At 32.8% G+C, this 13,172-nt stretch overlaps 1 protein-coding gene across 1 annotated transcript in view; it reads right to left on the bottom strand.

The window, feature by feature from the left end:
- Window positions 1–13,172, bottom strand: part of VPS50 (VPS50 subunit of EARP/GARPII complex) — a 137,481-nt gene that overhangs the window by 51,990 nt on the left and 72,319 nt on the right. The window contains exons 13-16 of the mRNA XM_081079868.1: window positions 9,064–9,196; window positions 7,073–7,164; window positions 1,329–1,423; window positions 908–1,006 (exon numbers count right to left, since the gene is read on the bottom strand). Of these exons, the coding sequence (XP_080935994.1) occupies window positions 908–1,006; window positions 1,329–1,423; window positions 7,073–7,164; window positions 9,064–9,196 (419 nt within the window). The remainder of the gene's footprint in view (window positions 1–907; window positions 1,007–1,328; window positions 1,424–7,072; window positions 7,165–9,063; window positions 9,197–13,172) is intronic.

Below are 13,172 nucleotides of genomic sequence, written 5' to 3' on the forward strand. Positions count from 1 at the left end.
AACAAAAACTCATAGACACAGACAATAGTTTAGTGGTTACCAGAGGGTAAGGGGGGTGGGGGTTGGCAGATGAGGGAAACGGGGATCAAATATATGGTGATGGAAAAAAACTGACTCTGGGTGGTGAACACACAATGTGATTTATAGATGATGTAATACAGAATTGTACACCTGAAATCTACGTAACTTTACTAACAATTGTAACCCCAATAAACTTTAATTAAAAAAGAAAAAGTAAAACATTAAGATAGAACTCAATTCAAATGATAAATGCATGTAAGGGATACAGCACAGGGTCCAGCTTCTATCAAGAAAGGTCTAGTAAATGTTAGCTCTCTCAATTTAATGCTGCTTTAAGCATACAATCACATTGCTATACGAACATTACTTCCCACCTTCCTCTACTCCACAAACCCTTTTAAAATTAGTAGTAATTGTTTCGCAAAGCAATGCAATACATAATCTTGGCTTTGTAGCAAGATTCTGAATATCATGCCCTCTTCTCTAGAAGGCTTACGCACCCTCCCTCACTGAGTGATGCCTCTACTGATTTAACTTCCTTACTAGCTCACACCGATACATGCAGGCATATAATAGTGGCCAATTCCTTTTAGTGAACCCTGATGTAACAATCATTTTTTTATATGTATAGAAATCAGTTCAATATTTAGTTCGATATTTTGAAACACTCAAGACAAAGCATATATTAAAATTGACGATGAATAAGTAATGAGAATATTTTATAAGATTTTTATTGACAAATCCTTAACCATACTAAAAAGAGCTATAAAGAACATATTCTTTCAAATTCAAAAGTAATTGTTTTAAAGCAATGAGTGCTAAAGCATTAGACAAAAGTATTCTCCGCACCTAAATAAATCTGTTCCTATTTTATTGGAGTTCTTACCTATGGTAGTTCTTAAAATAATTGACACTTTGTTTTCTAATAGACTCTTGCAAAACTTCAGACTTGCTACCACAAAATTCTTCTCCAACTTGCATCAACCTTTTTGGATAAAAAGATTTATATAAATTTCAGCAACATTCTTATTATAGCAAAAAAGAAGTCCAGATCATCTTTTTCAAAGATAACAGATCATAAAGTTTGGATGTTTGAAGAAATTCTAAAGATCACAAATCCATTATGGTTTATAAACATCCAAAGGGCAGAAATATTTGAACACAAACCCAGCAGAAATTAAATTATGAATTTTCAATTATCTTCATTTCCATGAAAAAGTCGTATGAGATAACTCACTGGTTTATTTCTTTGACCATCATGGTTGAATGAATCAAATTAGAGAATAAGACAAGATCTCAAACACTACCTGCTGATTATATCCAAAACGAAGATGAAGTCATCATATTTGAATATAGACAAATCAGTTCCAAGTAAGTAGGTTTTTACTTTTAGTTGAACATCCTGTAAAACAAAAAAATTTCAAGTAAACTCAAAATTTAGAAAAGAAGTTCTTAGAAATATTTATTCTATAGTTACACATTAAAATGAGACAAGAATACATTCTTAACTTGATAAAGAATATCTACTTACGCCAATAGCCAACATCACAGAGACAAATCCATGAACCAGACATAATATGGTAATTGTCATGACCATCATTGTTAATACAGACACCACATATGCAAGGTAAGAATTATATCCTCATACAGGATATGAAGATAAAAATCATTGTTATTTACGCATGGCTTCGTACGCTAGAAACTCCCCCAATAATCAATTCAAAAATAATCACATTTAACAAGATAACTATGTGATTATATACAACATAATGTAGAAAAATTGACAGTTTTCATGTATAACTTCTTAGTACTTTAAAATGGAAAGATTCCATTTAAAATATATTATACTTAGACATAACTTTAATAAGGAATATCAGACCCATAAAAAAACTAACAACTCTAATGGGATACAAGAGAAATTTCAATAAATTGAGAATCAAGGAACAGGATGGTGACCAAATAGTGTAAAGATGTCAGTTCTTCCAAATTAATGTAGAGGTTCAATGAAATTCTAACCAAATTCACAACCAAAACTTTTCTTCCAAATATCTATTCCAAAATTCACCAGAAATAATAAACTGGCAGGAACTGCTTTTTAAAAAATAAAGCTTTGAAAAGATGGAGTAAAAGTTAAGTGTAATATTGGAGGACTTGTACTACCTACCTGTATTAAATATATTAAAAACTAATAATAATAAAAAAAGAATGCTAGCAATCCACAGAGAAATCAACGTATCAGGACAAATAACTCAAATAGCACTAATGTATACATACTAGAGCTTAATAAAGAGCAGTATAAACCACTGTTTTCCCATTGTTAACTTTGTTTCAAGCATTTGGATAAGAACTTTACATATGATCCTTAATCCTACCACAGCCCTGTGGAGCAAGCATATAGTAATCCCGCTAAGGGAAGAGAAATTTAAACGAATGACAAAGCTAACACTTGAATCCAGGTCTGTCTTAAAAGTCTTCTCTTTTCACTGCACCTTTCTACAGAGAGGCGTCACACATAAAGAAGGAAGAAAAAGATTATCCAAAAGTAGTGAAGGAAAAACTGACTAGATTTTGGTGGGGTGAGGGGGTGTCCTCTCTTTATATCAGATGTTAAAAGGAATATAAAACAGATCTAATAAATATGTTTTTATATGTTTTCAAAAGATTAAAAATTAATTCCAAAAAGAAAAACATTACCTGAGTAGCTAGTAAGTTTTCTAGGCAGTACTCTAAGTATTAGAGATATAGCAATTAATACAAAGTTTAGATAAATATATTTATAATTACAAGTATCCGCCTGAGTTTTACACAGGAAAGAACATTTTAAGAATAAATGTAACATAAGTCACAAACAACAAGGGTCAATAGTTTGACCTCGTAATATTAACCATCTGCATATTGAAAGTATAAGTGAAAATAGACAAATGATATACAAAGAATTATCATTATCATATAAATTATTTAGAACCTATAAGCAAAACACATAAGCAAATAATTCACAAATCAATAATTAAGACTTTTAAATGTTTAATTTCTCTTACAATTAGAAATATGAATTAAAACACTAATAAAAATATAAACAGTTTCAAATGAAAGATCAAGTCTGTCTCTTGAAAAAAAAATGTTTACATGTACAGGAGACACAACTACAACCTGATCCAAAAACATTTAAAATAAAGGGATGGTCAAAGATTTACCAGAAAATATGAACAAAATAAACACAGCAATGGTAATAATAAAATCAATTAGAATTCATGGCAAAAATGCCTGAGGACAAAAGAGTTGCTTGTTTTTTTAATTAATGAAGGGAATTATGTACAAAGAAGGTAAGTAAAGTGGTTATTAGCATGGCAGTATCAATCAACATAGCATCCAAGTATAAAAAAGCAAAAGCTATTAGAAATAAAAGAAAAACCTGACAAACTACAATCATTCTGGAAGATTAAACCTCCTCCCTCAGAATTGCACAGACCAAGAAAACAAAAAACAAATAAGGATATAGATTAGAATAATACAATAATAAGCTTTCTTTAATATACATATAAAATCTAATTCTACACAAAAAGAAGAAATACAGGGTTAGTTCTCAAATGCCCAAAGAATATTTATTTATTTATTTATTTATTGAAAACAACTGTTTATTAGTTTTTAGAATGTCCAATCTACATGCCATCCTTACAGATGAATGCCAACTACCCAGTGGGCCAATGCTAAGTATTAACTTTTAAAGCACTAAAGAATTTTGTTTCTCTTAGTACAACATGGAGACTTAAAAACCTAGGACTCTATTGAGTCAAATTTTGGAAGTTTTCAATTTGCCTGTTCTGGGAAAATCCTCATTCTGTGTTCCACAATAAGCTAACAGAGTATTTGTACTTATAGAAAAATAACTAATTAAAAAGTGGGGAGGCAGCAGTTTCCCAAACCTGGAATTTCTCAATCAGGTGTCATTCTATGTACTTTCAAACGAGGTGGTGAGCTATGGAGGAATGAATTCCACATCAAATCATAACTTTGGATTTCCAAACTGAAAGTACAATTGGAGGAGATTTGACTTTAAAGAGCTAGCAAAACAGCTTCCTATTTGTTTAGAAGAGGAAGGAGGAGAAAGAGGAGGAGGAGGAGAAGAAAGGAAAAAGAAAAAGAAAAAAAAGTTGTTTAAAAAGCTTTCTTGGATGTCCGCTATTTCTGACAAACCAATTTTCTGATGATCTCTTTCTTTGCTATCAATCCAAAATACCTTGATTAAATTTCCTTTTAAGGATTTACTGGTTTAAATATTAAGTATTAGAAAAAGAAATGCTTGGTAAGAATGTACTGAACTCAAAAGGTTTAAAAATCATTGGAAATAAAATCAGTGAGGCTTTAGCTATCCTTTTTTGGATCCTGTGACTGGCCGCACAAGCACACGCACTGGGACCTTTCGTTTCAGCTTTGGGCCATGTTCCTCCCTAACTTCAAAGCAGCCTAAGACTCGCTTTAATGGCTGGTCTCACTGTTCTTAAGTCACTTCTTGACTTCATCCATGTCAACTGAGGACATGGATGGCTTGCCCAGGTGGCCACAGTTGACTCTCAGCAGATTCCAAAGGGTGGCCCTCTGGTTCTTATCTGCTAGAGAAATTACTGCAAACCCATTTTTTTCCCTCAGGCCATTGAGAACTGAGGCTGGCTGGAAGGGATGGCAGCTTCTGGGCGGCTATCGAATGGTCATTCTTCTCCAAGAGAATCGTAAGGTGCTGAGTGGAAGCACCAGTTGAGATTTGGGCAAATTGACAACCTAGATTCCTCTATCTTCCCAAAGAAGAATTTTCAAAGTGGGTGGGATACTAGGATGAAAAGAAAATGTCAAATTCACAATAAGTAGAAATATTACAACTCTAATTCTCTAAAATAAAAAGAAATTAACAAGTACTTTTAAATGTCATTTCTCACATATCAAATATTTAAAGATGAAAAGAAAATCTTGGAAGACTAAAACTTTCATATGTTGTAGATGTCATGAGGTCAAGGAGGAGGGGTTCACTACCAAGTTTTCAAATCCAGGAACAGTGTCTGCTCCACACAGTAGGACTGATACAGCCATTTTTTTTTTAGAAGATAATCTTTCTTAGACGATTCTGGTTGAGTCCAAATGCATGGGAAATTTGCAACAACATTCTAAAAACTTTTCATATCAAAAACCACGATGATTATCACTGACTTTAGTTTTATGTGAGAAAGTTTAAATATCTTCTTATGCTTTTTGATAATCATTTATCATTTTCTATAACTAATAAATATACGGTAAATGTCTCCAAATTGTCACATGCTCACTTATGCTTTGCAATTTGAGATTTCAGATGTTAGAAATGGATTATGGTACATATAGCATATATTATATGACACCCTGGGAGAGGTCTGGGGCAGTATCCCAAGATAAAACACATTAATATTCTTACAACATATGAATATTCACTCTAATGATATAAACAAATACTATAAAAAGCCTAATACTGGTCAGGTTCTGCTGCCAAATGAATTCAATTTAGGTCAGGTTTTGCCTGCTAACTGTGTTAGCAAAAAATTTGTTTTTTAGAGCTTTCGCTTTTTTCGATTGTCTTGTAATTTCAATTCAACAAACATTCAATGAGTTCCTAAAATATGCAAAGTCCTCTTCTATAGCTGCTTGAGAACTCAGGCTGGGGGTGAAGAAAGGTCTTAGGAGTGGTGGAGATGAAGATATTCTGAAGCTTAAAACCTACAATATAATAATCTAAACTCAAAAGAATGATGATGTCTATTAAATTGGTCAAAGGCTTAAACGAGAATAGCTTTACCAGTTGTATATTTAATAGAGTTTTCTATATCAGGAATGACATCAGGTTGCCAGACTAAATGGAAACTATCTATACAAAATGCCAAGTCAATATTTCAAAGTACATTGAATTATCAGAAAAATTATAGATTCTACAATTTCAACTAAGTACAATAAGAGTCTATTATGAGACTAAAAAACTCATATCTGACCCTGGATATATATTCAGTGAGTATGAGATTTCCCTTCCAATTATATATAATAGGAAAAAGACCAAATTCACAATTAATTGTAAATTAAAAATTACTTTAATATGGGCATATCAGAAAATGTAGAAGTCAAAGCTCTTATAACCATCACATGAACATATTTGAAATATTAAAGTAAAAATTCAAGTAACACATCCAACATAAAGTTATCAAAAGTTAGACAAGCACTAAATTATAACTGCTACTTGATTCTTAAGAAAGTTTATGTTTCAGTATATATTTATCTAAGCAATTTTTTCAAAAGAAACCCTATAAAAGATGGTCAAACTAAAAATTGGCCTCATTAGAAAAATCAAAAATACATTTTAAAAGACCATAACATGGTCAAAGGGTCTATATATAGTCTTCTAAGTTTCAAGTCCAAGGAAAAAAACAGTTATCTTCAAAGAAATTACACTTTTATCTAGGAAGTAACAAGTTTTAACAAATTAACAAATTTAATGTCTAATAATGACAATTGAGCTACTAAACTGGAAAATAAAACCTTAAGAAGAAGCATTCAGCCAATAAATGTGAAAGATTCCCTCAAGGCACAAAAATCATTGACTTAGAAAAAATTCTTCATTCTATACTAGATTCCAACCCAAGTATGTCAACTATTTAGTTATCCATTTAATTTACTTTAAAAATTAGAAAGAAAAGAAAACAAATAAAATAAAGACAGAATATCTTGATCAGAAAGCAATTTCTTGATGAAAGCATAAACTTGGTAGGACACTAAAAACTATAATCAAGGAAAATATAAATATCTTCAATGGAGATTTTCAAAATAAAAGACTTTTCTACTGCCATTTATAATCAACTATAATTGTCAACTAAATTACAGAAATTAAAATAAATGATATATTTATTCCAAAGAAAAATTAAGATGATTAAATATGCAAGAAATACAAATAAATACAGAAAATTTAAACACAGAATTTCTAAAACAACGTAGAAATGAAAGTTTCTATTGCTTTTATAAAAAAATAATTTTAAAAAAACCAAACCTGCCATATTCGTGTAAGTCCATGTTCTAATTTCTTTTTTATGTAGCCACGATCAAAATCAGTTTCTTCACTACCCATCATATTACTCACTTCTGAAAATAAAAGATGGTATAAGTTTTCAGATTTGCTTCGCAACATTTTTGTTTTCCTAAAAAATTCACTTGGACTCTCACGTATAGTAAGCCTATGTAAAATATAGAAAATACATTCAATATTTATACAGCCAAAACAATGTCAAAAAGTAGGTATTAGAATTAAACCCATTTGTTAAGACAGATAAACTTAGACCCTGAAATATTAAAATATTAAGTACTTTACACAGAAGACCACTCAGCTCATATATGATTGGAGCTGGGTGGGACTGCAGCTTGGGTAGTGTGATCCCAGAGACCAGGTTCGCAATGACCCATTCACTGCCTACTACCAGGGTATTGCAGGACCAATTAACACAATTATTAATTACTATGCATGTTAACAACAGTACAGATTGCAGAACTGCTCATGCAGTGGGGTAATGATGTATGTATTTTATATTTTTCACAATCCAGAATAGTTTTATCCATTCCAGACAATCAACAATGTCCAGTTCAACAGATCAAATCAATGACCTACCTCAAAACAAATATCCCTTTGAAAGTAACGGAAAAGACACATACACATTTATATTAACAGGAGTATGGCTTTTTGCTGATAAACTGTGTGGGACAGTGTGTCCACAGTAAGATTAGCAGGGTGTCCACTGGGAGCCATCCAAAGCCCTGGCATAGGCCAGGTCCCAGATACATGCATAATGTACGTATGACCACTTCTATAGCTTCAGCCTTATCTGTATGGTCTGGCTCTTAGGGCCCCAGAAGCTCAGGGCAGTGCACCTCAACTGCAGCTTTAGAGTTTGATTTGAGAATGGTAAAGTGTTAGGATACCAATAGTTAGAACTACAGAGCTACAGCAGAGGAACTCGAGAGATCCTTTCAGTTGTAAATTCCCCTCTCCCAACAATATTTCTAAAAGGATGAAAATGCTTCCACAGAATTTTCCTCTCTTCTTTTTTGCTATCTATATTTAGGAGCTTCTTATGAGTCAAGACAAATATTACACTTATGTCTTCTATACTACCAAAATCGTATGTTTAATCAAACGGTAAGATTTCGGTGTTCCTCCAACCAACCACAGAAATCAGGAAGCTCAGAAATTAGGAGTTACTAAAATAAACTTGATTAACTAGTTACATTAAATTTTATGTAGTACAAAAAAAGTGTACAGTGTAGTTTATTTTGCCCATATTAAACAAAATGCTCATAAAATCATTTATTACTTTTTAAAGTATTTTGAATACTTAATCTCAGTTATTGCTCAAGGATAATCATTTAAGATACATAATTATGCAAATGAAGTAATTTAAATATAATGCTTCATAAATACAATTTCTCAAAGATTTGTTCTTTATTTAACTGACTATACCATAGTCAGAGTTGCATTTTCCATTCAAAAACAAATATTTTAAAACATCATTTTTTATGAAATTTAAAGTCCTGCTAAATTTTCAGAAAGAAAAGTGTCAACATAATTAGTAATTCTTAGAATCTAGCTTCATTAGTATAACTTGAAATTTAGCAAAATAGGTTTAATATTGAATATTCAGCATTAATTTTACAGAAAATCTGGACAGACCATTGTCTTACCTCGTTTACAACTATTAGTACTTTTTTTTTTTTAAAGCCCTTTCTTAATAATCCAGTCTGAAAGCTATCAGCACATATTCCTGGAAACAGGTAATATCTGCCACTTCAGAACTCCTTTGACCCAGCTAATCCCCAAAAGTAATGGAGCTTTTATAGTAGCTGAATCACTTTCTTTGAACATTTAACCTAGTATGATCACTACAGTCCCTGAAATTCTATAAGAATGGCTAGTCCTTTTTCTCTCCTTACTCCAAAAATATAGCATATTTATAATTAAATTTAAAAAAAGATTTCAAAGTAATTTCCTACCAGAAGCAGAGGTAGTATCCTCATTGTCATGCTTTTCATGCCATTCCATAGTCCTGTAATAGCTGAGCATAACCTCCCACAATGCTTTGCACAGGTCAGCAAGGCAGGGAATATAGCTGTCTGGTGTAACGTGCTGAAGAAAATGACAAGAGCCAACTTTCAAATATTACATTTACTTTAACACGTAAAGTTAATAAAAATAAAATGGTATGTTATTAATCAAATTCATTAAAAAATTAGAGATAATTAAGAAAATTTCTTCTTCTGACATATCTAAAGAGAAAATTCAATGGCAAGAAAATTTTGTTCAAGTAATTCTCATTTCAACATGGCTTTTAGTAGTCATCAGGGATATCAGTCCATATACTAATTATCGAATTATAGTCAGAGAATCAAAAAGTCTACAAATAATTATTGAATTGGCAAGTGTTCCCATAAACAACAGTGTAGACTTCCCCAAATGTATTTTTTCAAAGACACGCTTCTTAGCATGCATGCACAGCTGTGTATTCATCCTTGGACCTGAGTCACAACTTATAAAAAAGAGGCCAGATTTACAATTCAGTTATGTCATTTGTATAAATTAAGTAAACACCTTTGATAATCTCTAAATCCTTTAAATAACATGGACACAGTTATTTCATATCTGACAATAACATTTTAAAATAATTTTTTATATATCATGGCTATGAAACAGTATGTGGTTCCTAATCTTCTCCCTAATGGAAATGCACAGATTCTGCCTCCCCCACTCTATTCTTTGTCATTCTGCCTGTTTTTCTTGCAGGTAGTGATGTCTCCATTCTATTTTGCAGGTTTCCGATGTGTTATAATGCAGCCTTTGCTCCATCATTTGAGGATTTCCTAGCATTTCTGCACTTTGTAATCAATTCACCACAACTGATCATGCTAACAAACACCGAAAGCTGCAGACTCTGGTTGGTGTATGCGCTCCGAGGTAAACAGCTAGGAGAAACAAGGTATACAGCCATTTAGGCACAGTGATGGCTGCGCAGGATACACAGTTGATAGGGATCCCCTCCCTTTCAAAAAGCTTTTTATCTGCATAATGGCCTCTCCCTCTTCTAACCTCATTTACTAATACATTCCTCTAGCAATTAATAAAAATACTAATTTGTATACTACGCACACTTTTGTGTAAGCATGCCAAATCTCGGAAAATCATGAGGAAGTAGTAAAATAAAGGAGTTGTTAAGCTCTGGAGTCAGGTTGTCCAAGTGGGGTTTATGCCAAGAATGGTGGCATAGTTCAACCTTATACAAATTTATTCATATAATCTGCCATATTAATAGGTCTATGGAGAAAAACCAGATGATTATCCCAATAGATGCTAAAGAAAACTTCTGAAACAGTCAACAGCCATTCCTAATAACAACTCATGAGAAAATAAAAAATGGACGGCTATTTCCTTAAATGAGGAAACTCGAAGGCACAGCCACTGTGTCAGGAAGAAGTTGAGGCTGCCCACTGTCTGCACTACTATTTACTAGCCAATGCGGCTCGACTAAGGAAGCCAATGGGAAGCAAAAGAACAGGAAAAGAAGAAATACAACTATTTCTATCTACAAATGACATAATAGTAATACACCTGGAAATTCCTGGAGAATCAGTGGTAAAGCTAACTAACTCGAACAACAAAAGAATCCTGCAAGGTAGCAGGTTATAAAGTTAATAAGCAAAAAACAACAGTATTCATATAGGCAAACAATAACTATTTAGAAGACACACTGAAGGAGAATTCTTCATTTATAGTAACGAGAAATGTAATTTTGGGGAGAATAAACTTAACAAGAAACGATTCAAAAGTCTATCAAGAAAACTGAAAGACATGAAGTAGACGTGAAAAATGGAAAGATATCCCTTATTCTTAGTTGCAATGTCTCAACATCATTAAGATGTCAGTTCTGCCTAACTTAATTTATGAATTACTGAAATACCAAAAGAGTCCAGAAATAGACCCAGCCTCATATAAATATCTAATATAAAGATAGCACCTCATATCCCTTAGGTGGAGATAGTCTTTTTCATAAATAGTGTTGGGAGTAGATAGTCAGTCAGACAAAAACAAAATTAGACTCATTCCTCACACCATACCCAAGAATGAACTCCAAATGAATAAGGAATCTAAATGTAAAAAACTAAAACTATACTATCCCTAAAAGAAAACACAGGTTAATTCTTCTCTCACTTTGATAGAGGGAAAGTCTTTTGAATTATGATTCAAAATTCAGAGGTAATAAAGGTAAAATTTGATAAATTTTACTATATAAAAATAAAAAAAGAACTTGCATGGCAAAAAAATACCATAAGTAAAGTCAAAAGACAAACTTGAAAAAGATATTCACAACATATCACAGTAAAGAGCTAATATCCCATATTTATAAAGAACCCTTAAAGTTTGAGGGTGGGAGTGGGGGAAGACCAAAAATCACACAGAAAAATGAGAAGGCAGAAACACACATCACAAACAGAGATATAAAAATAGCCCTTAAATATAGGAAAACATGCTCAACTTCACTGCAGTAAGACAAATGTAAATTAAAACTATAACAACATACTAATTCTCACCCACCCAACAGATTGGTGAAAATTGTAAAGCTAACCACTGACAAAGATTCTGTCCTTGACCAAACTCCAGCCAGGCTCCTCTGAGCTCTCTTCTCCACTAGGCCTCAACCTTGGCCTATAAAGATTTGAACAAAACTAATACAGTTTCTAACAGCTCAAGGCAGCATCCTTAGAATGACTCTAGCCCCCTTTAAATTGCTTGCCTGAGAAAATTCAAGGCTGCCAAAATAATTTACTGTTTGATCCAGCTAACACTTAAAGATAGGGCCCTGTCTCCCAGGCTCTAAGGGAGGGTAGGAGCCTAACTTGATAAGCCACAATTGGCAAATCCAGTTGGGTTTTACATGGACCAACCACCCCCTTCTTGTTTCTTGTAATTTTTCGCTTCCTGACTCCACTGAATCCCCACTCACACCCTTCTCTATTCCCTCACACTCCCTTTAAAATGTCCAGTCACCTCTGTACAAATAGAACTTGAGTTCTGCTAGATTCGCTTCCCTATTGCAATAATATATTACTAACTAAAATCTGTTCTTACTTTAATTAGTGTGTGTCCAGCTTTGCTTACCTTTGAAAGCATGTATACTCTGTTGCGAAGGCTGTGAAAAAAACTGGCACGCTCATATATTGCTGGTGGGAATGCAGAATGGTACATGGAGGGGAATGTGGCAATGTCTAACAAAACGACATGAGTATTTTCCCTTTGACCCAGTAATCCCACTTCTAGGAATTTACTCTTACGCTATATCTGAAACAATGGGAAAATAATATGCACAAGGTTATTCATTAAAAGATTATGTGTAACTGCAAAATATTGGAATCTATCTAAATGTCCAAATGCAAGAGAGTGGTCAAATAAACTATCGTTCTCACACATAAGAGCAGTGTGCAACAGTGAAAAATAATAATAGACTCACACATTTTTTAAACTTTAAAATAAAACAAAATCCCTTTCATATGACATATATCTATGAAAGCAAAATTTTTAAAAATTATATATATATATGTGTGTAATAATAGGAAAAATCTAATGTCTGTATCTTCTTATCACAAAAATAAACACAGGGAAAATCAACAAGGAAGCCTGAAGTTAGTTACTTACAAGAGGTGGGATGTGGGATGAAATGGAAGGGATGCAGAAAGGAGGGACACTTCTCTGAGGATACCAAATTGGCTGTAGGTACCTATTTACAGAAGAATTAGAATAGCTATCTCGATTTACACATGGCTTGCAGGGATCAATGTAAAATATTTTTGCATACTTATGCCATAATTTGGGATAACTTTTATCTTTACTTTCCATGTCTACTTTTATATTCTTATCTTTGCAATGAACCAGTGTTGATTTTTTTCCCTTGGTTCATCTTTACCATATTATTACATCTGACATATGTCCTATACCACACATGCCATGAAACCAATACTGCTGCACATGGTGAGGAAAAAGCTAAAAGCAGAGCACAAAGAAAAGCAAAACTCACAAAAAAGTTCTGGGCTGCAACTCAGCAATCATTCACCTG

This window comes from Rhinolophus hipposideros (genome assembly GCF_964194185.1).
Source record: "Rhinolophus hipposideros genome assembly, chromosome: 18".
Taxonomy (NCBI): Eukaryota; Metazoa; Chordata; class Mammalia; order Chiroptera; family Rhinolophidae; genus Rhinolophus; species Rhinolophus hipposideros.